The sequence below is a fragment of the Camelus bactrianus genome, chromosome 16 (genome assembly GCF_048773025.1).
Source record: "Camelus bactrianus isolate YW-2024 breed Bactrian camel chromosome 16, ASM4877302v1, whole genome shotgun sequence".
NCBI classification, from domain to species: domain Eukaryota; kingdom Metazoa; phylum Chordata; class Mammalia; order Artiodactyla; family Camelidae; genus Camelus; species Camelus bactrianus.
The window spans coordinates 13,007,573-13,032,603 of record NC_133554.1 but is presented as its reverse complement, the minus strand read 5'-3'; the positions used below and the strand labels follow the sequence as shown (position 1 = coordinate 13,032,603).

The following is a 25,031-nucleotide window of genomic DNA, read 5'->3' as shown; positions in this document are numbered from 1 at the left end:
TGGACTCAGTATCAGATAAGCTGATCAATGTTATCTTTAATAAATTGCTATTAAATCTAAAAACTGAAGCCCAAACAGATGATTAATAATATAAACTACTCAGGCCTAATTTCTATTTCTATATCTTTTGGCCTTTTGACTTTGAAAAATGAAAGAGCCAGATGTTATACTAGCAAAATGAGTTTATTTGGGAATAGCAGAAAATTGTAATTGGGGATAAGCAAATGATGGCGAACCCCAGAGGCAAGTCTCTTTTTTTTTTTGTAATGGATTGAGCTCCCCTTTCAGGGCTTCCTGACTCTGTGTGTGTGTGTGTGTGTGTGTGTAAAGGATTGAACCCAGGACCTCCTCATGTACTCTACCACTGAGCTATGGCCACCCCCCCCCACCCTCTGACTACATTTTAAATGAGGTTTCCTTTTTAGTCCAATAAAGTTAATTGGTATGTAAGTTAATTGGTATGTAGAAAGAAATCTAAGTTTTATTCTCATTCTTCTTGACACTCTTTTGATTAAAGATCCTTCAGAGCTGGCTTCTGAAGGATCTACAAATTAATAGTATTCACCTGGCTTACAGATCAAAGAGGAGAAAACATCTAATAAAATGTTGATACAATGTCTCCTTTTTTAGCTAAAATTAGAGATGCTGTAATTGCATTAATAGAAACTAAAGCATACACTGTGCTGTTGCTATGCTATCACTTGGAGTTTGTCTTAAATTCGTTGTTTATCTAGGGTTTCAGTCAGTTACTTTATAAGCAGTACCTTCAAGACCCACTTCCATTGATCTGTTTCATCTACTAAAATTCATGTCACTGTTTATTGAATGCCACTGGAGCTCCTCTACCCATGCTTCTCAGATGCCTATGGGAACTTGTTCAACTAGTTAGCCCCTTTAGTCTTTCTCTTTACCCTCTCACTTACAAATATCCTGATCTTTTTAAAACACGGATACACATTGTCATAGCCCCTTCCCTCCTGCTTCTCCTCAAGTCTTAGCTCTCTCTGTTTTGTTTTGTTTTGCTTTTTTTTTTCCCCCCCCACACTGGTAAGCTTCTTAGAAAATAGATCTGTGCTATATATAAAATGGTCTCTACTTCTGGTAGTCTGCATCTCCTGATTTTTCTCTGATCATTCAGACTCAATGTCCTTCTCAGATTCTTCTGTTATCTACCCTATAAATATTGTTCTCTCCTTATTCTGCATATACCATTTTCTTGTACTTCTGGAAATCCAGTGAGCCCCACATATTTATATCTAGTCTCTTTCTGTGTCCTTAAATATCCACGTATCTCAAACCAGAATATCCCAAAATAAGCTTGTTCCCAAAACAATCCCATTCACCCATATACCTTATCTTATGAAGCTGTCATCTCTCCTCCAGTCATCTAAGCCAGCACCTCCTGTTCTGCCTTGCAAGTACCTAGGCCCCTCTTTCATACACAAGGTTTTGTTGACTCCTGAATCCGTGCTCTTCTCTCCTTACTTCTGGATCTAGCTTTTGGTTTAGTGCCTCATCATCTCCTATCTGAATTACAGAAATCTTCTAACTTGTGTCTCAGTTTTCAATTTCTACCTCCAGTCCTTTCTATACACTAGAGTTATTTTTAAAGCAAAATCTGGATTATATTATTCCCCTATTTAAAAGCCTTTCATAGAAAAATCTTGTCAATACAATGTTATGTAAAAGAAAAAGAAGCATTATGCTGTATTTAAAATGTGGGATCTGTTTGATAACAACTGGAATGCTGGTTCACATTTACTAAATGCCAGGCACTTTACGTGTGCCACTCATGTAATCTTCATACTACTTCTAAGGTAGATACTAATACTGTCCTAATTTTTGCCTAAGAAGAAACTGAGGCTTATGAAGTTTACTTATTGTGAAAGGTCAGATAGCTGGCAAGTCAGTGCCCTGCCCTTAATTTTAAGTGTATTCTCCACACTACTTGGTTTTTCCATATATGTATATGTTTTCAGTCACAAAAAATAAAGGAAATACATCAAAATGTCAGCTACAGTTAATACTAAATGGTGGAATCTGAGTACCTGTGATGTTTATTTTCTTCATGGTTTTCTATATTTTCTGTAATAACAAAGTAATCTTTAATAGAAAAAAGAATAAATATTATTTATTTTTTAGTATCAAAAAAAGCCTTCCATGGCTTCCAACTTTAAACAGACTAAAGTCTAAATTACTTTACCTGGGAGAATCCTTTGCAGCCTGTTCCCATTCTGCCTTACCAATTTTATTTATATATACTATTCCCCTTTGAAGAATAAAAATTTAGCTATACATCCAGATGTTTTTAAGTGGCTGTAGCCAACCACAGGAAGATTAGAAACAATAGATAATTTGGGGATTTATTTTTGAAGGCTGCATAATTGTCAGATTATTAAATTTTACCTCTTAATTTCTGACTTCATGGTTTTTAGGATGCCAGCCCTGTTGTAATTGAGCCGTCATCTGTTCTGAATGGAGGAAAATACTCATTCGGAACAACAGTACACCCTATAGAACAGAGTGAAGATAAAATCGGAGGAGGCAGCCCCAGTTATGTGAACACCACGGAAGAGAAATTTTCAGACAACATTTCTACTGCATCTGAAGCCTCAGAAACTGCTGGCAGCAGTAAGTATGGCTTGTTTCCCTTGGATTTAGTCCGGGTCATTCTTAAAGGCCACAGTTTGTCAGAGAGTGTGCTTGACAGGAAATGGAGCATCAGGCTTCCATTTCCAGAAGTAAGTTTTGAATGAAATGGTCAGTTGTCAGATTCTTGATTGTATTAGAAGCTTTACAAAGAGAAGCTCTTCTATATTCTACTTCATTTGTCTCTCAAAATGAAAATATTTTCACTGTTTTCATTAAGCCACATCCTTCCATATTGCTGTTAAATAATTTTGTCAGCAAATGTAGATTTGGGAAGACAGCTTTTAAGAAAATCTGTTTTTATCTCCAGAACTCTCTCTGAGCATAAGCAGACCTTCATTGGACTAAATGCACCCTCACATCAGATTCTGCAGACATTTCAGGCTGGAATTTGGGGGTTATTTTGTTAAAATATTGAGAAAGAATTCATGATCTTCCCATAATTCCCTTCAGTCATTGGTACCTACCTAAAACTTAGTGGTTCTACACTTAGGGGGGAAATGTTTTGGTGTATTTTGGCCCAACTGAATTTAGTTGATCACTATTACTCTGCTGATACAGTAGCAGGACTCTTTATCTTGTTCTGTTGTTATTGCATCGTTGAGATCTTTTCTCCTTTTCTGTGGAAGGAGAAGGCAAATTGGACAGAGCTAGCATTTTCTTTACAAAGCTCTTTGTAGAATCTACTGCCCCTCTTTCTCCATCTGACATTACAAAGATCACTTAGCAGTCCTAGAAATGCTCTCTCTGATCAGCTTTAAAACTAAGATTGTTAACCCTCCATAAAGTCCTTTTTGACGTGGACTCACTCTGTACATAACCTGTGTTATCTACATGCTGAGCAGTACCATAGGTAGAAGGTTCAACGTGATTGATGGCTAGATTAACATGTAGTTGAGAGGTGAAATACCTTAAGTTACCATTGAGAGTCACAACTCCTAGTCATCATTAATCATTTTTCTGTGTATATTTTTCTATAGTAATGTTCATGCCTTCCTTTCAAATAGATTTATTAGGAAACAGTTCCTTCCCTCCTGGCACTCTTCTGTTGGAATTCTTGTTTTAGCTCCTTCCCTTTGGTTTAGGGACTTGTTATCACCATTATCTACCAAGAACATTTGAAATGTGTTTGCAGGTGGAAGAGAAGAATTAAGGGAAGACTGTGAGGGCCCAGCTACTTGGCCATATTTCTCCCTTTCCTATCAGAGGGCATGTAATTCTTGTGAATTATTAGATATTCTAGGAGGCTGGCCAAATGTTCATTTGGTAACAATTTTTAAAGCTTTTATTCTACCTAGTGCTATATTAGATATTGTCCAGAAAGGGATACATCTCTGTTTCCTATCTTATGCAGAATTATCAGAATCTAACACTGTACTTTTTTTTAATCTAACACTGTATTGATAGTCCCACAGAATAATACCATTAACCTAATACATGGACACTGAGTTCATATCTTCAAGCTTACTTATATATAACAAAATAGAGAGATCCATCCTCTTTCTCCTTACAGGCTTTCTGTATTCTGCCACACCAGGGGCAGATATGTGCTTTGCTCGACAACATAACACTTCTGACAATAACAACCAGTGTTTACTAGGAGCCAATGGGAGTATTTTGTTACACCTCAATCCTCAAAAACCAGGGGCTATTGATAACCAGCCACTAGTAACTCAAGAACCAGTAAAGGTAAGTAATTTGACATCTCTTTCAAGTTGCTAGTAAATTTCGTTCTAGAGATTTTAGCACATGGGAAATGTTTGTGGTACATTTCACTAACCTGTTGTAGATGGAAATCTCTTTGCATAGAAATGTTCCTGTGACAATATTTTATGATTTAGTACTTACGTAGAAGCCATTTAGTGATCCTTGGAAATGTTTTTCTTACTTTGGACAGCTTCTGTGAAAATGTAGTTTCAAATGATTTGCTTTGAGTTTCCTTTCTTAAATAGTTTATTTTGAAAGCTCAAAATAAGACTCTTTTAGAAAATTCATTTTTTTTCCAGTAACATGAAACTGAGTAGTGACATATGTGTTTATTCTCCTGCGTCTAGGTTTTGGTAAAACACAAGAGCCTGTAATATTAAAAATCAGCATTTACATTCCATTTTTTTCTAAGGCTACATCATTAACACTAGAAGGAGGACGATTAAAACGAACCCCACAGCTGATCCATGGAAAAGACTATGAAATGGTCCCTGAACCTGTATGGAGAGCACTTTATCATTGGTACGGAGCAAACCTGGCCCTACCTAGACCTGTAAGTATAGCCAGTAGTGCGTTACATAAGGAACAATCATAGATGGGGTCCCCTATTACTTTTCTGTATGAACCTCACTATCTACAAATTAGTTCTTGCCCACAGTAGCACAGTATTCAGTACCTATTCAAGTTAGTTGAATAAATTTTAGATTCTTTCATATTCAGTTCATTTATTTATGCATACATTTACTGAGCACTGCATTAGGTACCAACCATATAATAATGTTCCTTTGTGGGTGGGTGACTTATATGGAATGGAGGAAATAGTCACTGGACTAAATAGAGTCAAGAAATTATGAAGCTAGTCTATGCTAAAGTCATTCAAACAGACATTAAGATAATGCAGAACTTAGGCCAGAGCAGAAGTCTGAGAGCCAGTGCCAGAAAGTTTCAGTGAATTGTAGGGGAAGTGGTGCAGAGGTTACTTTCTTGCACTGTTACTCCCATTAACCATACAGGCATCCAGTTAGGGACTGAGTTCATCTTGCAGCTGTTGGTGGATTTTTGTGGTTTCTCTTTTTGAAGGAGGGACATTTAAACACCACAACATAAGATAATAAGAATGCAAAGCTAATAAATTCTGATTATTGCCATTATTAGAATGAGTCATTTAGAGCATAAATAAAATGCTCTAAAATAATTTAAAAGACTTAGAGTATATAATATCAAATGTTAGTGAACTAACTATACATCATTTGTTTTGCTTATACAGTAAACAGCAGTACTTATTGCTCTGAATACTCTTTCCATTATCAATACAGTAAAATACCTCATAAGAAGATTCTCTTGGTACATCAAGAAACCCTCTCTCTTATATAGTGTCCAAGCTAGAACTTTTTTATACCAGAAAGGTTTTAAATAGATAAGATACAGTAAGTTAGGTCACTTCCAAAATAGTAAAAATCTGCTATATATCCTTAGTCTATAATTTTGGTAATGATTTTGAGTTATTAATAATCATGTTTATTAAAAATTATGTTTAATTTCAGGAATTTAGGATTTGTGTTTGTTAGCGCCAAAAGATTTCTACTCTGTTTGGCAATAGAACTCCTAGATAGATATCTATAAATATGAATATATATGCATACATATACTTACATATTATATTCTTTAGTGGGAGGTAGGGTAGTCCTTGAGTTAATCACTTAATTTCTGAGACTTTCCTATTCAATGTAATATTCTGTATCTGTAGGGGAATCATTGTGATACTTGCGTTAGATAGATTGATAGGTAGGTAGGTAAGTAGGTAGGTAGGTATGTAGGTAGGTAGGTAGGTAAGCAGGCAGATGTAGTTTGATGTGTTAGAGCCTGCCTAGATTGAGATTACCGGTGTTCTAATCTCTAAATCTTAGTTTCCTCATCTGTAAAATGGAGGTAACAGTAATACCTACCTCGTTAGAATTATTCTGATAATTAAATAATACATAATGATAAGCACTGCCTCTGATTTATAGTAAATAGTCAATAAATTTTGCCTATTGCTCCTGTCACCATCATCATTATAACTATAATTATAATGATTAAATGAGTTTTTACAGAGGCTCACAAAAGGTCATGTTTTTTAACAATGCCAGATAAGTACTAGTTTAAGCTATAATTTTAGTACATTAAATCTTCATTTGCTGAGTTGATAATATTTTTTCATCTCTAAATATGATAAATTTGCCTGATTTCAGGAAAAATTGCTATAAAACCATTTAGAATATGGTGTTCCAAGTTAAAGAATACTAAATATTTTTGCCATGGCAAGTTTAAAAATACTTTCACCTTCATATTTACATAAATCATACCATTTTTAAAAAAAATATTTTAATTTGTACATGTACATGCTCAGCGATAACAAATTAAGCAATATAGAAAAAACGAAGAAAATAAAAATTATGCCATATCCTACCACTTAACAGATAACCACTACTAACATTTTGGTGTGCATTTTCCCAAATGTTCCTCTGTGCTTATTCATATAAATGTATAAATATGTTTGGATAATTTTATGAAATGAATCATATTATACTTGATGTCTTGTGATCTGCTGGTTTCAATCTAAGATAGATGCTACAGATATCTTTCTAGGTTAATAAATTTAGATCTCTGCCATAACTTTAAATAATAGCATAGTGCTCCTTAATATACACTGCATACATATACATATGCATATATACATACATCATAATTTATTAACCAGTCACCACTGATGGACATTTAGTTTGCCTCTAGATTTTAGTTGTTTAAAGCAATTTTCTGGTAAATAATTCTCTTTCCAAACATGTGATGATCTCTTTAAGGTAAATTTCTGTAAATGGAATTGCATGTATTGTTTGCTGGTTGTCGTTGAAGTTAACAAGTTTATAGACAAGAATAATTGAACTGTAAATAAATATGTATGTATGTATGATTGTGCATGTGTGTAGAAGAATTTGTTTATCAGTAATTTGCTCACAAAATCACTTATCTTGGAAAGCAAACTACATATTATAAAAATTATCTCACTGTCAATTCAGATTCTGCCAAAGGTATGTTTTTAGGTAGCCCGACAACCACAGATGCAGAATTATTACTCTTTCCCAAAATCACATTTAAACTGAAATCATAAGAAATTTTTACTGTTGGCTTTGCAGCTATCAGTGACTGTCTAGAAATGGTCAGACTTGTTTTCATCTAGTAGTCTTGGTGTCACAGAGAGCTCCTTTTACTGTTTACCATCTAAATAAGTGTTTAAAAAAACTCCCAAGTGGAACTTTTCTAGTGCCGTATGACAGCATATCAGAACATGCAGAAATAATCCTGAAGGTTTGATTTTGTAGCACTGTTTTTACCTGGTTCTTTACTGCCCCCTCTTGATGTTAAAAAATGTTCTGTTGCAGAATACACTGGTTAGTAGGGCAAAAGGAAGTGAAATAAAGCCTGATCACTTGAGACTGTTAAAGATTCTGTAAGAGTTTATGTTTGAAAGAGTTTGAGTGTTAACCCTCCTGTCCTTTATGGAATGTTAAATTGATAATGTGCTACTCTCAAAGCACTGTTTTGATGATGAAATGTTTTTCTGTGTCTTTAAGCCAGCAAGCAAGTTACTGGGAGGAGTTACTGAAAAGTCCTGTTTCAGCCATGTGAATCCCAGTTTTGTACATCTAATTTAATTGTTTTAATCATAGACGAAAAAATATATGAACAGTTCAGTTACACAGAACATAAATAGTAAATTATATATGGAAACATTTTTGTTCTCACTACTAATACAAAAAATAAAATTTAAGTAAATTTACAATATTCTTTATATGTATTAAAGAAATGGGGTGTTTTAAAATTATGTCCAATGATAAAGTTTTATGAAAGTAATACACTCATACATTTCTGGAAATACTGTAAATTGTTACATTTTGGGTCGCAGTATGACTTAAATAATTAACGACATGAATACTTCTATACTTTTTTACTTGAAATATCAGTCCTAGGAATTTGTCCTTTAAAAGAGCGTCATTTTTATGTATGAAATACGTAAAAGTGAAGAGAGTTACGGTGTGAGGGTACTAAATTGTAGATAATATTTAAGATTTTTTCCCCTTAATTTTGATGTTACTTGCTTTTAAATGAAAGGGGAGGAAATACCCACAGGGGTCTTAATCTTGGAAGATGGATTTAAGAACCAGAGCTTGAGAGTCTTTAAAGCCATGTAATTTAAACCTGTGAACTTCTATAATCTAACTGAATATAGGCAGTGAACCTATTGAACAGGTGAGTTTAAAAATAAATCTCGGAAATTGGGTAAAAATGGCAAGTTTTATTTCTTTTATAGTGATCACTTTATGTCTTTTAAAACAACAGGTGATCAAGAATAGCAAGACAGAAATCCCAGAGTTGGAGTTATTTCCTCGATATCTTCTCTTCCTGCGACAGCAGCCTGCCACACGGACACAGCAGTCTAACATCTGGGTGAATATGGGTATGATGAGCCTGAGAATGTTTCCTCAGCATTTACCAAGAGGTAACTTAAGAATGCAGCAAGAATACCATGCATTTCCGTTAAAAAATAAAAAATAAAGACCTCAAAGTCTGGTGCCACTGTACATAATAACACGTTTCCATCTGTTTTCATACAGAATCAGTAAATCACTGTGGGGCTTAGATCTATGGTCATGCGCAAGACTAGATGGGGTGGAGGCAAAATCTCAGCAGCAAACTGAGAATGGTTGTCCCCTTTTCTGGTTTGTAAACATACAAAGATAATGAGTAGAAGTAAATTTTAAATACTTTGTGTCTTTGAGAACAAGCCATTATAAATTATGTGCTTGACCTAAATTACAGTCTGCTGGTCAGTGACTGGTCTTCTCATCTCCACTCAGATTTCTAAGAAGTAATTTCTTAGACAATATCATCTTTTTTTGTTTGTTGTTTGTTTTCGGGGTTTTTTTGTTTGTTTGTTCATTTTTAGCAAAATATATATTCCTTATGCTAGGTCCAAGGTACCTTTAAAACACAGATAATACAAAATAAAGGGTATATTTTTGAAAATGATACAATTCCTTTGAAAAACATCAAACCTATCAAAATGACATATAAATAAGTTCTCGTTTTAATGTATTACATGCAAAAAATTCCCTTTTGATTTCTCTTAAGTTAAATTTTATTAATGGGCAGGACTTGCTCTATGCTTTTGCTTTGCAAATATTTGAAATAGTTCTTCAGTAAAAATAATGAGTTCATCCATTTAGACAAAGTCCCAGACTTTGTGTTACTAATGCCAGAATGTTATTATAATTAATATAATAGTGTACAAGAACTACCTGTGAACCCAAACAACCCCGTAAGTGTAATCCTTCCTTTGAAATTTAGTAGGGTTTGTTTTATGTCTTCCTTAAAGGTTATATTCAGATATTCTGTGGAGATTCTTATACATACTGTTTGGTAAGAGTTATAAAGCAGTGGACTCTGCCTAGCTAAATTTTGTCTTTGGGGAAAACATCAAAATTAAGGAACAGAGAAATAAGAATCTCTATGAAACACTTTTGATTTAATTTTCCATTAAATAATATTATTTGCCTCACTTTCCTGTACCCATAGCACATATCTTTTAAAATTCTCTTTGTAACTCTTGTGCTGATCCTAGATTTTAGCTGCTTCTGTAAATTCCACTAGGTTTGTTGGTGCTATTCAAAAGCACGAAATTATGTATAATAAGTGGCTGCCTGCTTAATGAGCGATGCTACAAAAACTGTCTAGAATTCAAATAAATTTCTTACGTGGCTTAGGACAGTAGAAATTGAGTTGGACACTACACTTGCAAATGCTTCTGAATCCTAGAACTGGATAGTTATGCTCCAAATTTGTTCTTAATTTGAAATTTTATTTCTTACTAATTAGTTGTGAAATCAATCTTTAATCATTTTGAAGTTTATAAAAATATGCTTTCTTGCTGTAATCTTATAACTAATCCTCTGATGTGTAATTAGAGAAATTTGCTCTTTGTTTTCTTCTAGGGATTGTCTTCTGCTTGCTAACAGTAAATGATTTGCTTTGCTAGATGTTTAAAAATTGATCAGAGTTGCATTTTGTTCTCCGTAATGTGATTTTCATCTTTCTCATTACTCAATTTATCAGCTGTTTACTAGGCTCTGTTATTCCTTTTGAAGTGACAGGTATACAAACCTTGCCACAGTTACATTGACTTAAACGTAGCCTTTTCAACAGACAAGGCTGCAGAAGTCATTGTTAGATGATTTTTCAACCAATTTTAGGTGAGTTAATTCTTTTTGGAAGCTCTGAAAAAGCAGATGATGCCAACACTTCATTTTTTTTAAGTAGGTGAAGACTCAAAGCACATTTAACGGGAGGGAAAAAGCCAAGTCATCATTAAATGGGTGGAAAACTACCTAGAGTGTATAATTGTACCCTAGATGAATTATATTGATACGTTACATGTGTTTTTGTTTTGGATTGCTCAGTAAACTATAACCTTCCATAGGTAGAGATGACCGTTTTAAGCTACAGTTTTTGTCTATAGATTTTGGCTGAAACCAGGGTTTAGCAGATTTTCTTAGCAACCTATTTTTGATTTCCATAATCTGTTGTCATTTCTTCACCCTTCTCTTTTGAAGGATGTAGTTAGACTTTATATATTCTTCCTTCAGTCTTTACTCTTTCCCCATATTGCCACTCTTTGTTTCCACCTTGAGCCCTTTGAGAGCTCAAGGTCATGTCTGCTGTCCTTTTATTGGGTGAGCAGGCCATATGATTCTCCCAATGCATACTACCTTTCAATAGGGCAATTTTTTTTGTCATGGGAAGCCCCGTGGCTTCACTTTAAAGCTCTGTTTGGCCATTTAGAGTCTATGCCAACTTAGAATTTTAGTAAAAATTTCCTGTGTAATTATACCAGTGTGCCAGGTAATTGGGCCACTTAATGAGAGTGATAGGATTAATAATTCAAGACAGTTTATTTTAAGAAGGCGGATCAGGTAAATCCAGTTATCTGTGAAGTTCAAATCCAGTCCCGTTTTATCTTCCCCATTCTTATACTGAGTTGTGATTTTGCTGGTGAGTGTGACCCAGCTGAGGGCAGCCAGGATACCAATGCCCACTGACATTTGCCACTTTTCTGGGGATCCAAATACTGCCTCTTATTTTGGGGGCCGCTATGATTTTGTTCTCCCTTTCAAAGTTAAGTCTCACTCTTAAAGACGCTTGAGTCTCCTACCTTCATTTTAAAGCTTCCTTTAAAGCCTCTTTAATTATAAAATTATTAAACCTGTAATTCTCATTTTTCATCATTATTTCCTGAAATGGCCTGGTCCCCACTGCTGAGGGGGGCACTGTTATACTCACATCTGCCTTTTTCCTTGTTGTGGTCACCGCGACCATAGGAAATGTCCCTTCTCCGAACGCGCCGTTAAAGCGGGTCTTGGCCTACACAGGCTGTTTCAGTCGGATGCAGACCATCAAGGAAATTCATGAATACCTGTCTCAGAGGCTGCGCATCAAAGAGGAGGACATGCGCCTGTGGCTGTACAACAGTGAGGTGAGAGGCCTCAGGGTCCTGAAAAGACCTGATTAAGCGTCAAAGCCGTATTTCATGAGTCTGGGGTTTTTGTCTACAGCAATTATGCTGAAACCCATATCTAGGACCTCAGTGGGAACTTCAACTTTTAAATTACTGTATGCACATGTGTAGATATTTGTCACCTGAAATCCATGATAACAATTGATTATCATGAACAGTACCAGCTTATAAAGATTATTATTATAAAGTAACAGCAAATATCTTTTTTAAATAAACAGAGTTTATTTTGGATTTGTTTTAAAATAACTTATACAGATGTTTTAAAAAATTCAAGCGGCACAGAAGTATATAGTGAAAATTCTTCCTTCCCATCTTCTGACCCCTTCCATCTTCCATTCTCTTCAGAGAATGGTCAGTTGCTTATAATCTTCCTAACACATGCAGTATGTTTTCATTGTACTGTGAAATTGGATTATAAGTAGTTTTAACCAGTTCTCTGTTCTCTAGTTCTTTCTCTCTTATACATACCCTCCTTTGGTCACCATAGAGAGGCAGTATAGCATAAGTTAAGAGCATAGCTCCTGGAGCCATGCTGCCAAGAACTAAATCCTGGCTCTCACATCTGTTAGTTGAATAACCAAAGGCAAGTCGCTTAACTCTCTGTCACAGTTTTCTTACGAGTAAATGAGAAAAATAATAGTTTCTCCCTTAGGATAGTTTTAAGATTTAAGTGAATTAACTTTGTGAGTACTTTAGACAGGGTGAGCGTCAACAAAAATGTATAATTCTACTTCTTGACATTTGGTTTTACATTTTCGGTTCCTAGTAAGCAATCAAGTTCCATCTTGATCACAAGCACATTTACTGAATTTCATACTACGTACTAGAAAAATTTCGCTTCTGTAAGCCCTTCAGAAAAATCAGAATTCAGTGAATTTTGGGTTGATGTGTGTTAAGTCTTTTCTGGTCTCCCCACAGTCCTATATAACTGTTTTAGAGCCATAGTTTATGTTTACAAAGTATACATTTTCCTTCCCTCATTTTACCACCAAAATTGTAAGTATTTCTGAATGACTATAATATACTAAGTATGTCACATGAGTTACGTAACTACAAGGACGTTTTTAATTGTCATTCATTTTTATATCCGTATTTGTTTCAAGATTAGTAGTTAAATTAACAAAAACATTTCCTCCTCCATATACAGAATTACCTTACTCTTCTGGATGATGAGGATCATAGATTGGAATATTTGAAAATCCAGGATGAGCAGCACCTGGTAATTGAAGGTACAAATGAAGGGGAAGAATTTAAAGATTTAGTTACTCACTGATAATCCATTTTATAATTTTTCCAACTGTTATTTGATCATTATATTCTTCATGGTAATGAAAATCCATGAAACCTTTATGTGATCCTGTTGTGATACTATTTAGATTGCTTTAAAAGATAAATATGTCTACATTCATTGGCTGGCAAGGGTGAAAAACTGTAGGTAAAAACAGGTGAATTCAATTATAAGTTTACAAGTTTCTTAAAATTTTCAAGCTGCCTTTCTGAGTTAAAGAAACTAGCAAGGAGGGTATAGCTCGGTGATAACGCACATACTTAGCATGCTCCTGGTTTAAATCTCCAGTACCTCCATTAAAAATAAATTAATAAATAAACAAACAAACAAACCTAACCCCCCCCAATAAATAATAAATAAGGAGACTAACTTTCTTGCATAGTTAATGGTGCAGGCTTTCATTAATCATCAACACGGATCACTCACCAACAGAACTTAACTTGTATAAGCATAGATTTACACACTGGCATGCACATGTCATTGAAAACTTAGTGTCTTTTCTCATCAAGATTCAGGAACTATTGTTAACTGCCTTTGTATGAAAATGAATAGATTACTCTGGCATTTGTCACAAGGTGAGAAAAATTGTAATAGTTCTAACGTACTAAATTTAAGAGTTTTAATTGCTCCTATAGATGGTTGAGTATAAATTTTTTTAATATTTAAAAAAAATTTTAATGGTGGTACTGGGGGTTGAACCCAGGACCTCTTGCATGCTAAGCATGCACTCTACCACTGAGCTATACCCCCCACCAATTCAGTATAATTTTACTTCAGGTAGGTAACTGAGGGATTAGCTTACTGATTAATTCTAACCAAAGACTACAAAGTCCCCAGTATAAAGAATTGAAGTGGTTTCAGAGTCAGTTACTAAAATTAACTTCACTTTTTTTTTTTCCAGTTCCTGGTTTAGAAATAAGAACTTTCTTTTTTTTTAACAAAAGTAATTGAGTAGGTATGATTTGAATGGAAAAGAAATTAACACATTGCTATCTCTGTCTTTCCAGTTCGAAATAAAGATATGAGTTGGCCTGAGGAAATGTCCTTTATAGCAAACAGTAGTAAAATAGATAGACACAAGGGTAAGTCTCCAGTGTATTATTTTTAAAGAAATTATCTTAAAATTATTCTTTTGGTTTTTTTCCTTCTCTCACTATTGAGGTGTTAACAGCTTGTGGCTTTCTGGCTCAAAAGTGATCAGGCCTCCTCTTATTTTCCCTTTTCCTAAAGCATCAGATTTCTTTTTAACCTTGCAGTTTAAATAAGTATGCTTTTTTTTTAAGACATGATACTAGAAGAGAATTGTTTGAAGCTTAGAAAACTGTTAGAACAATTAAAGAGAATCATTGCTGCTTCTAGATTACAAATGAGCATAGATACCATGATTGCCAGTGATGCTCCATGAAAAACATTTAGTTTAGCCTTGCAAGACCAGATAGAGAAATGTTAGCTCCATTTAACTGATTAGAAGAGTCATTAAAATCATTGCACTGAATACAAGTAACTGTTTGGTCTATAGCATCTTCCTACAGCTAGGCTTATGTTCTTATATTGTTTGTTCCAGTTCCGACAGAAAAGGGAGCCACAGGTCTGAGTAACCTGGGAAACACATGCTTCATGAATTCAAGCATCCAGTGTGTTAGTAACACACAGCCACTGACACAGTATTTTATCTCAGGGAGACATCTTTATGAACTCAACAGGTAATCTTTCTTGAGTCATTGGCCTCTCAAGTTTTATAACTTTGATATAAACACAATATTACCTAAATCTCCTCTTCTTCACCCTGGGGGAGAAAAGTCTTAATCTTATTGGCTCTGTTTAGCATGAAGTAAGGACCAAGTGTTATTTTTCTCATTTTGAAAAGATACTTTGATATGAGAAAACAGATGCTAGGCATTTCTGTGCCCACGTGATTGTGATTTATAAGAATCTTTGGCAACAAATTTTCTTCTCAAACTTCTAGGACAAATCCCATTGGTATGAAGGGGCATATGGCTAAATGCTATGGGGATTTAGTACAGGAACTTTGGAGTGGAACTCAAAAGAATGTCGCCCCATTAAAGCTTCGGGTAAGCATGTTAAAGTAATATAAAGGTATTTAAGTCCTAGGCAGTTGTGTAAGTAATTATTTTTCTCTACATATTTTTTTATAGTTAGCTTTTTAGTTCTAGTTTAATGTTTTGGGGTCCTTCACAAGGCATAAACGGGACATCAGATACTTTTACTTGTTCACATGTATGTACAATACTGCTGTAGATGTAGGTAGGGAAAGATCAAAAGTATGGTCTAAATTTGGGACGTCATTCACTTTACTAATTTATCAAGTGTCTTACATGTATATACAGTAAACCTTTCTTTCTTAGTCCTTCACAATTAACAGTGTTCTAACTGCAAGGTAGACCTCTGAGTCTAATTAATGATTCTCAATCCATTTTTAACATTACTAAGATAATTAGTTTTATCTGTAGGATAAAAGGTAGCTGAAAGAATGTAATTAATGGATACAAATTTGACATTAGTATCATATGTGAATTTTAGTGAAGTTAGGATTATTTTTTATCTTTAAAAGCAAGACAAAGGCTTTTTAGGTCAGACATTAATAATCATAATCATAATAGGTTAAAATTGGCTCCTTACAACTTACCAGCTACGATTTTAATTACTTTGTGTGTATTAACTCATTTAATCTTCTAAATGGCCCTGTAATATGAAGTAGTGTTACTATCTTCACTGTGTGGCTCAGGAAACTAAGGCTTATAGCAGTTAAATAGCTTGTCCAGAGTTGCAAGCTAGTATAAGTCCTCACAGTTAAACACAAGGCTATCCTGCAAGTTAGGATGCAACAAGACCAGAAAAGTTAACTGTAAAAGAAATAAAACGGAATTTTTTGGTGTGAGAAAATGCTGTTTTAATATTTCTGTCTTATCTGTCTTAAATGGCATCTGTGTACCTAAAGAAGTCTTTGCTCACATGATACTAAACTGGAACACAGTATTGGCCGTAATACTTTCTGAGGGGGAGAGGAGAGGTCATTTGAGATTAAGATTAGAAAGATTTTCATGATTATCCAAAATATATTTGCTGAAATTAGACACAGACTAAATACTATACTGTTTATCTTCTTCTAATGCTCTGATTGAATTATGGACATGTTCATTCTAAATTTTATAGATAGATATATACATAGAGAGAGAGAGAGAGAGAGATGTAGAGATAGCAAGTAATGAGTTTGATTCCTCTTATGTTCATAGTGGACCATAGCAAAATATGCTCCCCGGTTTAATGGGTTCCAACAACAGGACTCCCAGGAACTTCTGGCTTTTCTCTTGGATGGTCTTCATGAAGATCTCAACCGAGTGCATGAGAAGCCATATGTGGAGCTGAAAGACAGTGATGGTCGACCAGACTGGGAAGTAGCTGCAGAGGTTTGTCAGTTTTCGGTTTCTACTGTAAGCAGCAGAGAAAATGTTCTGGTCACAAATGTATGTTACACAACTTTAAATGCTAATTTAAACTATCCTGTGATCAGAATTTCACTGTGAAAATGAAGGAATTTATATTTCTCTGCTTATTTCTTGAGCAGTGGTGCCAAACAAAGCATCTTTAATGAAAATAGAAAAGTGTTACCTTTTCACATTGTAAATTTTGGGGACAGAATATAGGAATAATTATTCACAAGAACTTCAGGGGTCCCCGTAATTGCTAAAGTAATGTATATAGTGACCAATAGCATATTTTATCTGCTTTGTAATGGACATTGTTACCATGGTAAGAACAAAGAAAAAAATAAGATTTTCCATCTGATGGAATGTTTTATAGGTTGAGCGGAAAGAATCACGCTCTACTCACTTCATGTTGTTTCTGCTGTCTCAGTAGGCAATACATTTTAAATTACGTATCTGACTTGTAAATGTGTAGACAAAAAGCTTTTATATTTTAAATGAAGATTAAGGTGAAGTGACGATTTAAGTGAAGATTACATTCTTGAAATTTAAATCTAGTATATTTAACCATTTTCTTTGAATTTGCAGAGAAGTATTTTTTATTTTCTTAACTTGAGGGGATCCAAAAGTTCTCTCATCTTTTTTATTGCTAGGCCTGGGACAACCACCTGAGGAGAAATAGATCAATTGTTGTGGATTTGTTTCATGGGCAGCTAAGATCCCAAGTCAAATGCAAGACATGTGGGCATATAAGTGTCCGATTTGACCCTTTCAATTTTTTGTCTTTGCCACTACCAATGGACAGTTATATGCACTTAGAAATAACAGGTGAGTCACAAAGTTCTGAAAAATGATTTGATTCCATTGTCTTTTACCTTGAATTCAAGCAGCCTGAACTTGTAAGTATAGTCTTTTGTTTATAATCCATTCTCCTAAAGATTGGTAGTCAGCATGTTATAATTTAGTGATCTAATTTCAGGGATGATTTGAGGTTTGAAAGATTTGGAACATGGATCCATTTTTGTGCCCATTGAGTCCTCTGTTAGTTTCAAGCATGCCAGAAACTCTTTTTATGATCTTGCAAAGCCACTCCCACTTCTGGATCACATGAATATTAAAAAAATAATGATTTCACTCAGTATTATCCCTAAGTATCATCTGTTGTGATGTTTACATATAAAATAAAAATCCTAGACTGGAATGTTTGCTAGTTCTAAGTCACACGCAAGCACAGAGTGTAAAGCTTTCAATGAAACCTGAATTTTACTGATAAAAGATCTTTCCTCTTTACTAGTTATTAAGTTGGATGGTACTACCCCTGTACGATATGGACTAAGACTGAATATGGATGAAAAGTACACAGGTTTAAAAAAACAGCTGAGCGATCTCTGTGGACTTAAATCAGAACAAATTCTTCTCGCAGAAGTACATGGTTCCAACATAAAGGTGATACTACTATTCTTTCTAGGAAACCCTTGATTCCTCCTTCAAAGATCACAGTTTTCTTAATTAATTATTATGTTAAATGGCCAAAGGAGATAATAAACCAGAGCAAAAACTGAAAAAAGAATTGTCAAGTTTTTCATTCCAGAGAAGCTTAAGGGTTGTCTATCAGAATAAAAGAGTAATAAAGATGGTGGTATTTGTTTTAAAGGAGAAACATATGTAAGCCCACGCTGCCTATATGGAGTGATCTGACTATGTCGTTGTAGTATAGATGTTCCCAGTGACTGCTGCTGCTACACTTGACAGCTCTTCTGTATTACCACTGTTAATAGAGTTCTTCTTAGGTTATTTTATGTACTTATGAATGTGTGCTTTTAGTACTTATGAATATGTTTACCAGGACTTTCCAAACTAAGGAGTTAGAAAGTAAAGACAAAGTGACATAAATCACTTCTTCCTGCATACCACCTGGAGAAACAAGCAGTGTAATAAATATATTGTCTGCCCTAAATTGAGCTGCTACCATTGGTATTATTTATATTCATTTTGAGAATTTCTAAACAAACTTCCACCTCATTGATATTTTTTTCATATGTAATGCAGAAGTTGAGGTCTCTGTGGGGATTCTTGAGATGAAGGACAGAATTTTAAAAGGCACTTATAAGAGACTTCCTCCCTATGGAAGGGGATGAGTAGTTTTGTCAGTAAGGTGGTTTTTCATTTCGTGTATCAAGCTTTCATCTTCTTAGTTATTTTAGAAAAAATTATTCAGATGTCTTGTTTGTTTGACTGATGAAAGCATTTAAGACATTTGCTTCGAATATATCAGAGACATGATTCTCCATTTTATCTGAAACACCTCCCCCTTCTCATCTTGCCTCTTTTTCTATAGAATTTCCCTCAGGACAACCAGAAAGTACGGCTTTCAGTGAGTGGATTTTTGTGTGCATTTGAAATTCCCATCCCTGGATCTCCAATTTCAGCTTCTAGTCCAGTACAGACAGGTAAGATATAACTAGAGCTCCCTCTCATGATTCTTTGAATATTGGTCTAAAGGTTATCATCCTTTTTATATTTGTTTAGGCTAAAAATATTAGAGTAAGAGAGTTTTGGAGCCTGAAGGAAACCTTGGTGATCATTTATCTCAGATTCCTCAATTTATAAATGAGCAACCCAAAATTCAGAGAACCTAAGTGACTAAGTTAGATAGGTAGTTATTAGCTAAAACTACCACTGGAATTCAGATCTCTTTTAACTCTTTTATCTAATACTAACGTGGTAACAGATGTCTGAGAGGAATATACTGTCAGAAAACAATAAATATGACTAAAAAGGAATCTGTTCATCTGATATTGCCTATAATTTAATATCATCCAGTGAATCTTTTTGGCCATTATTAGGATTTGTCTATTCTTCTTTATACTGTTGATAATTAGGTACATTCCCCAACTGTAAAGGGCTTCAGAGAGAATGAGGCTCCTGTCATTGGCACTCAATAGGTAGTACTGATGGTGAGTTGGTAGATGATGTAATATTGCTTTTTTGTTTATATCATCACTGTACAATAGAACTCTTACCAATGATGAAAATTATCTGTAATCTTTGCCATCCAGTACAGGGTCCACTAGTCACATGGACTATTCACATTTGAAATGCAGCTAGTGAAACTGAGGAAATGCACTTTAATTTAATTTAAAAAGCAGCATCTTTCATCAGTAGTAACAAATGTTTTGCTCTGGTGGGACTTGTTAACGGAGGAGGCTGTGAATGTGTTGGGGGCAGATGTGAAGTCTCTATCTTGCTTTTTCTTTTGCTGTGAATCTGAAATTTATCTAAAAATAAACTCTTATTTAAAAGATTAAACAATTTTTTAAAAGCAGCATCTGGCTAAGGATTGCTGTCCTAGAACATTTTTAGAGGAATGGAGAAATGAATTTTTAGAGAAGAAAAAGAAAGCAAGCAGTGTAACTGTTTTCCTGTCACATCCTGGTGCTGATAAAGGTTGTTGCAAAAATTCTACTTACTCTTCCCAGTAATTACTCTTGCTTTGTCATTTTGTCAGAAGTGTGAGTTATAGAAATAGAATCTGAAACTAAAATCTTCCAATTAGTCTAGAATTATTTGACCTATGCTTTCTCCCTGTCTTCTGTTAAGAGACTGTCAGTAGTCTGGGTCCCAAAGATATTTGAGAAAAGAGCAAAGATTAATGTACCACAAGCTTATGATGCTATACTTATCTTCAAATTTGTAGATTTCTCCTCTTCCCCATCTACAAATGGAATGTTCACCCTAACCACCAATGGGGACCTGCCTCGACCAATATTCATCCCCAATGGAATGCCAAACACTGTTGTGCCATGTGGAACTGAGAAGAACTTCACAAATGGAATGGTGAATGGTCATATGCCATCTCTTCCTGACAGTTCCTTTACAGGCTACATCATTGCAGTCCATCGAAAAATGGTTAGTTTAATGTTAGGCAAGTTACTGCTAGTCTTGCCAGTGTGATTTATAAAACGTTATTTTCTCTCTTTGCAACATCTTCATTGTGTGTACTTTCAATGCCTTATGAATGCTGTTCTAAGTGATTGGAGCCAGGATTAGAATCACACGTGATGGCCTATGTATGAAATGACATCCCTCACTCATATATTAAGCAACCACAGGACAGCTGGTGCATCTGAATACTACTTTCTTTAAAAAGTTTGTGACTCCTATATGTTCATGTAGGTATGTACATCTTCTTTGCCATATAAGCATGGCTGCCTTTAGAGAACAGTTTGTTTGTTTTGAAGGGAGAAAGAAGAACATTCTTGAGCAAGACAAGTTGTTTCCTAAAACTGCTGTAACAAATTACCACAAACTTTGTGGCTTAAAGCAGAAATTCTTTCACAATTCTGAAGGCCAGAAGTCTGAAACCAAGACATCACCAGAGTCGTGCCTCCTCCAAATGTGTTAGGAGAGAATCCTTCTTGCCTCTTCCAACTTCTGCAGGCATTCCTTAGCTTGTGGCCACATAACTCCAATCTCTGCATCTGTCTTCACATGGGCTGCTTCTCCCCCTGGCTTTGACTGATAAGAACATTTGTCATTGGATTTAGGGGTCATCCAAATAATCCAGGATGGTGTCAACTTAATTCCATATCCAAACCTGTTTTGTCACATAAAGTCACATTCACAAGTTCTGGGAGTTAGGATGTGGATGTATCTTTTTGAGGACCACCATTCACTACAGATATCATTTATCATAGTATCCAAAAAAATTAAGTACCAAGAAAAAATGTAGATACCTAAAAATAAGCTTTATAAAAAATACACAAAGTATCTACATAGAAAACAATAAAATATTATTGATAGAAATTAAGGAGGACTCAAATGTTTGAAGAAATAGGTCATGTTCATGGATTAGAAGACTCAATTTTTCAAAGATACCAGTTCTCCACAAACTGATCTACAGATTCAATGCACAATCCCAATAAAAATGCAAACTCTGTATGTGTATCCTTGTTTGTGTTTAACTTGATAAAGCTGATTCTAACATACAGTAGCACAAAGCACTAAAATAACAAAGACATTGCTGAAGAAGAGCAAAGCATGAGGCACAGAGCTACCAGATATCATGATTTTATAAAGCAGTGATACTTAGACATTATGATATTGGTGTGAGAAAAGACAAACAGACCAATGGAATACAGTAGCCCAGAAATAGGTTCACACATGTGTGAACACTTGATTTATAATAAAGATGGCATTGCAGAGCAGTAAGAAAATTTCCTTGATAAATGGTGCTGGGATAATTGGATATCAATATGAAACTTGACATCTACCTCTCACCACACAAAGATCAATTTCAGGTGGACTGTAGAATTAAATATACAAGCAAAACAATGAAACAGCCCCTAGATAATAATAAAGGTGAATATATTCATGACTTTGGTTTAGGGAAAGACTTCTTAAATAGAACGCAGAAAGCACTAACCACAAAGGAAAAGATTGATAAATTAGACATCATTAAAATTAAGAACTTCAGTTTCATCAAGAGACGTCATTAAGAGAATGAAAGGCAAGCCTTGGAGTAGAAGATGTTTGCAACTCATGTGACCAGTAAAAAGGCTCAATCCAGAAAATATAAATAACTCCTTTACATCATTAAGGAAAAAACAGTTTAATAAAAAATGGTTAATACTAAGATAGGCACTTTATAAAAACGATACCTGAATAGCCAATAACCATGTGAAAAAGTGATCAGCCACATTACTAATCCAGGAAATGCAAATAAAAGACCACATTATGATATCACAGCACACCCACCAGAATAGCTGTGATTAAATAGATTGACAGTGCTGGTAAGGATAATTTAGCAAAAGGAACTCTGATACACTGCTAAGAAGAGTGTAAACTAGTACAGCTACTTTGGAAAATTTGTTTCCTAGTTAGAAGTAAGTAATTCTACTATTCCATCTTGTGTTTTTATGAAACCATTAAATGTCCATTGGTAGTAAAAAGGATAAGGAAGTTGAGACATGGTCATATAGTAGAATATTATACAGCAATGAAAATGAATGGATTTATAATTATACTGAACATAAATGAATCCAATAAACATAATGTGGGGGAAAAGCCAGGCACAAAAGAAATGCAACTTATATGATTCTATTTATAAATAAAACATTTAAAGACAGGAAAAATGAAATTTACTGTTCATTTATGCATAGGATATAAAACTATAAAGAAAAACAAAGAAGTTATTATCATAAAATTCAGAAAAACCGTTAACCTTTAGGATGAAGGAAGAATTCATAATTGGGAGGAAGCAAGAGGAAGGCTTTTGGAGTGCTGGCTGAATTGTTTCTTGACCTGACTGGTGATTACATAGCTATTCGCTTTCTGATAATTCTTTGAAATGTACTTTTTCCCTCCTTTGAATTAGTGACCACTGACTTAAAGTGATTTTCTGACCATGTGGATGATATTCTGTGGACCATGTTCTAGACAGGGTAATGTGACTAAACATCCTACAGAATTAAGGGATATATTTGTGTCTTGGAATTTTGTTTAGGCACAGCTCGAACTGGCCCCATCAGCTAAAATAATTGGGGTGATTCATGCATTTCCCTATGTTTTTTTTTTTTTCAACTAGGCTTTATCAGATCACACATTAAGAATTCTGGTTTGTTTTTGTTTTGGTTTATTTTTTCATCTTTCTTAGAAAACTCTCTTCAATTATCATGTATATGTTATATAAAGTGCTTGGTAAATGCTAAAGATAAATACTCTTATATACAGGTTTTTGTAATTATTGGACCATACAGCCATATTCAGCTCTATATGTTCACCTTTTAACCAGTCCCATTTGTAGTTTCCTTCATGACCTAGGAGCTGCTTTGGGGAATGCCTAAAACTGATTTTACTATCTGTCTGTCCCAGGTCAGCTCTTTTTTTCCCCATTATTTATGTGAAAGGCCCCACCGTTCTTCCATGCTAAAAGCTAAAGGCTGGGAGTGTTTTTAGATTTTTTTTCCCCCTTCTCATCTAAAACCCTATATTCAATATATCTCTATGCCTTTTAATTTCTTTTTCAAAATACTGCTTGAATTTACCATTTGTTCTTCATTTTCATTGCCACTTTCTTCTTTCAGACCCTTTGATCTCATGGTTGAATTACTTTGAAAGTAGTTTTTCTTCTACTCCCTTCTACAAGATAGAAAAAGAAGAGGAGTAAGGCAAGGTAACATAGGCAAGAATATTCAGAGAGTAAAGGGAGAAATAATAGTGTTGTATTGATACAATAAAGGAATGTCAATTTCAGAAAAGAAAGAAAGAAGTGGTCACATGGGCCAGAGACGTCAAAAAGAATGAAAACTGAAAAGTCTGGCTGTGTGACCAGGTGAAGAAATAGGGTGAGACATTAGCACAGTTAGGTCAAGTGCGTTTCTTCAGATTAGAGAAAAAATTGATAGGAGAGAGCAAAAGGAGAATTCCTGGTGCAGTACAGCTGGGAGCATGCCTTATATAAAGCAGATAAACATAAAAAATAATAAGAAAGGGGGAAGGGTATAGCTCAAGTGGTAGAGCACATGCTTCACATATACAAGGTCCTGGGTTCAATCCCCAGTACCTCCTCTAGAAATCAGTAAAACTACCTCCTTCCTGCAAAAAAATTTCTTTTAATAAAAAAGTAAACAAAGACAAAAACACAATGAAATAGATAAACAACAAGGATTTACTGGATATATAGCACAGGGAACTATATTCATTATCTTGTAATAGCCTATAATGGGAAAGAATCGGGGGTGAAAAGAATGAGAAAAAATATATATGTGCATATATATATAAAACCGAATCACTTTGCTGTACACTTGAAACTAACACAGTACTGCAAATCAGCTATACTTCAATTAAAAAAAAAAAAAATCTGGGAGCATTTTCCCATGAGGAACTGAGCAGGTATGGGCTGGAGGTCTCTGGGAGAAATTACCTTCAAGAGCATGCTAATTGTGTGGGCTTAAAAAAGAGATACACTGAAAAGAGTAGAGGAAAAAGTGACTTGATTGATCTCGTTTGTTTAGTAAAGTAAGTCAAAATAAGTCATCTGCTGAGAGTTGGAATGGAAGAAAAGTAGAAGTTTAAGGAGAGAAGTAATCTAAGTTTTTAGATCTTTTTAAAAAGTTGTTCTGAACTCTGTCCACATTTCTGTGGGTCCTATAATAATGTAACTACCAACACATGAGTTGGTATCTTAAAATCACATAACTAGCTAAGCTTAAGTGAGTAACAGCAAAATAAATTACTTGAGAATCTGAAATAAGAGAGTCTTTTCACTTAGAAATTACTGAATTTATAAGTTGTTGGTTTAGCTTCTCTACTACATAAAGACCAAACTTAA

General features: G+C 34.7%; 1 protein-coding gene across 3 annotated transcripts in view; it reads left to right on the top strand.

The window, feature by feature from the left end:
* USP32 (ubiquitin specific peptidase 32) overlaps window positions 1-25,031 on the top strand; it is a 167,618-nt gene that overhangs the window by 123,990 nt on the left and 18,597 nt on the right. For 2 of the 3 annotated variants that reach the window (XM_074342650.1, XM_074342652.1), the window contains 14 exons: window positions 2,436-2,631; window positions 4,163-4,338; window positions 4,769-4,909; window positions 8,734-8,893; window positions 11,769-11,923; window positions 13,113-13,194; window positions 14,261-14,335; window positions 14,818-14,956; window positions 15,220-15,325; window positions 16,508-16,681; window positions 17,353-17,527; window positions 17,994-18,145; window positions 19,038-19,149; window positions 20,397-20,608. In XM_074342650.1, coding sequence (XP_074198751.1) covers window positions 2,436-2,631; window positions 4,163-4,338; window positions 4,769-4,909; window positions 8,734-8,893; window positions 11,769-11,923; window positions 13,113-13,194; window positions 14,261-14,335; window positions 14,818-14,956; window positions 15,220-15,325; window positions 16,508-16,681; window positions 17,353-17,527; window positions 17,994-18,145; window positions 19,038-19,149; window positions 20,397-20,608 — 2,055 coding nt within the window. The remainder of the gene's footprint in view (window positions 1-2,435; window positions 2,632-4,162; window positions 4,339-4,768; window positions 4,910-8,733; window positions 8,894-11,768; window positions 11,924-13,112; window positions 13,195-14,260; window positions 14,336-14,817; window positions 14,957-15,219; window positions 15,326-16,507; window positions 16,682-17,352; window positions 17,528-17,993; window positions 18,146-19,037; window positions 19,150-20,396; window positions 20,609-25,031) is intronic. The other variant, XM_074342651.1, reaches the window with a different exon arrangement.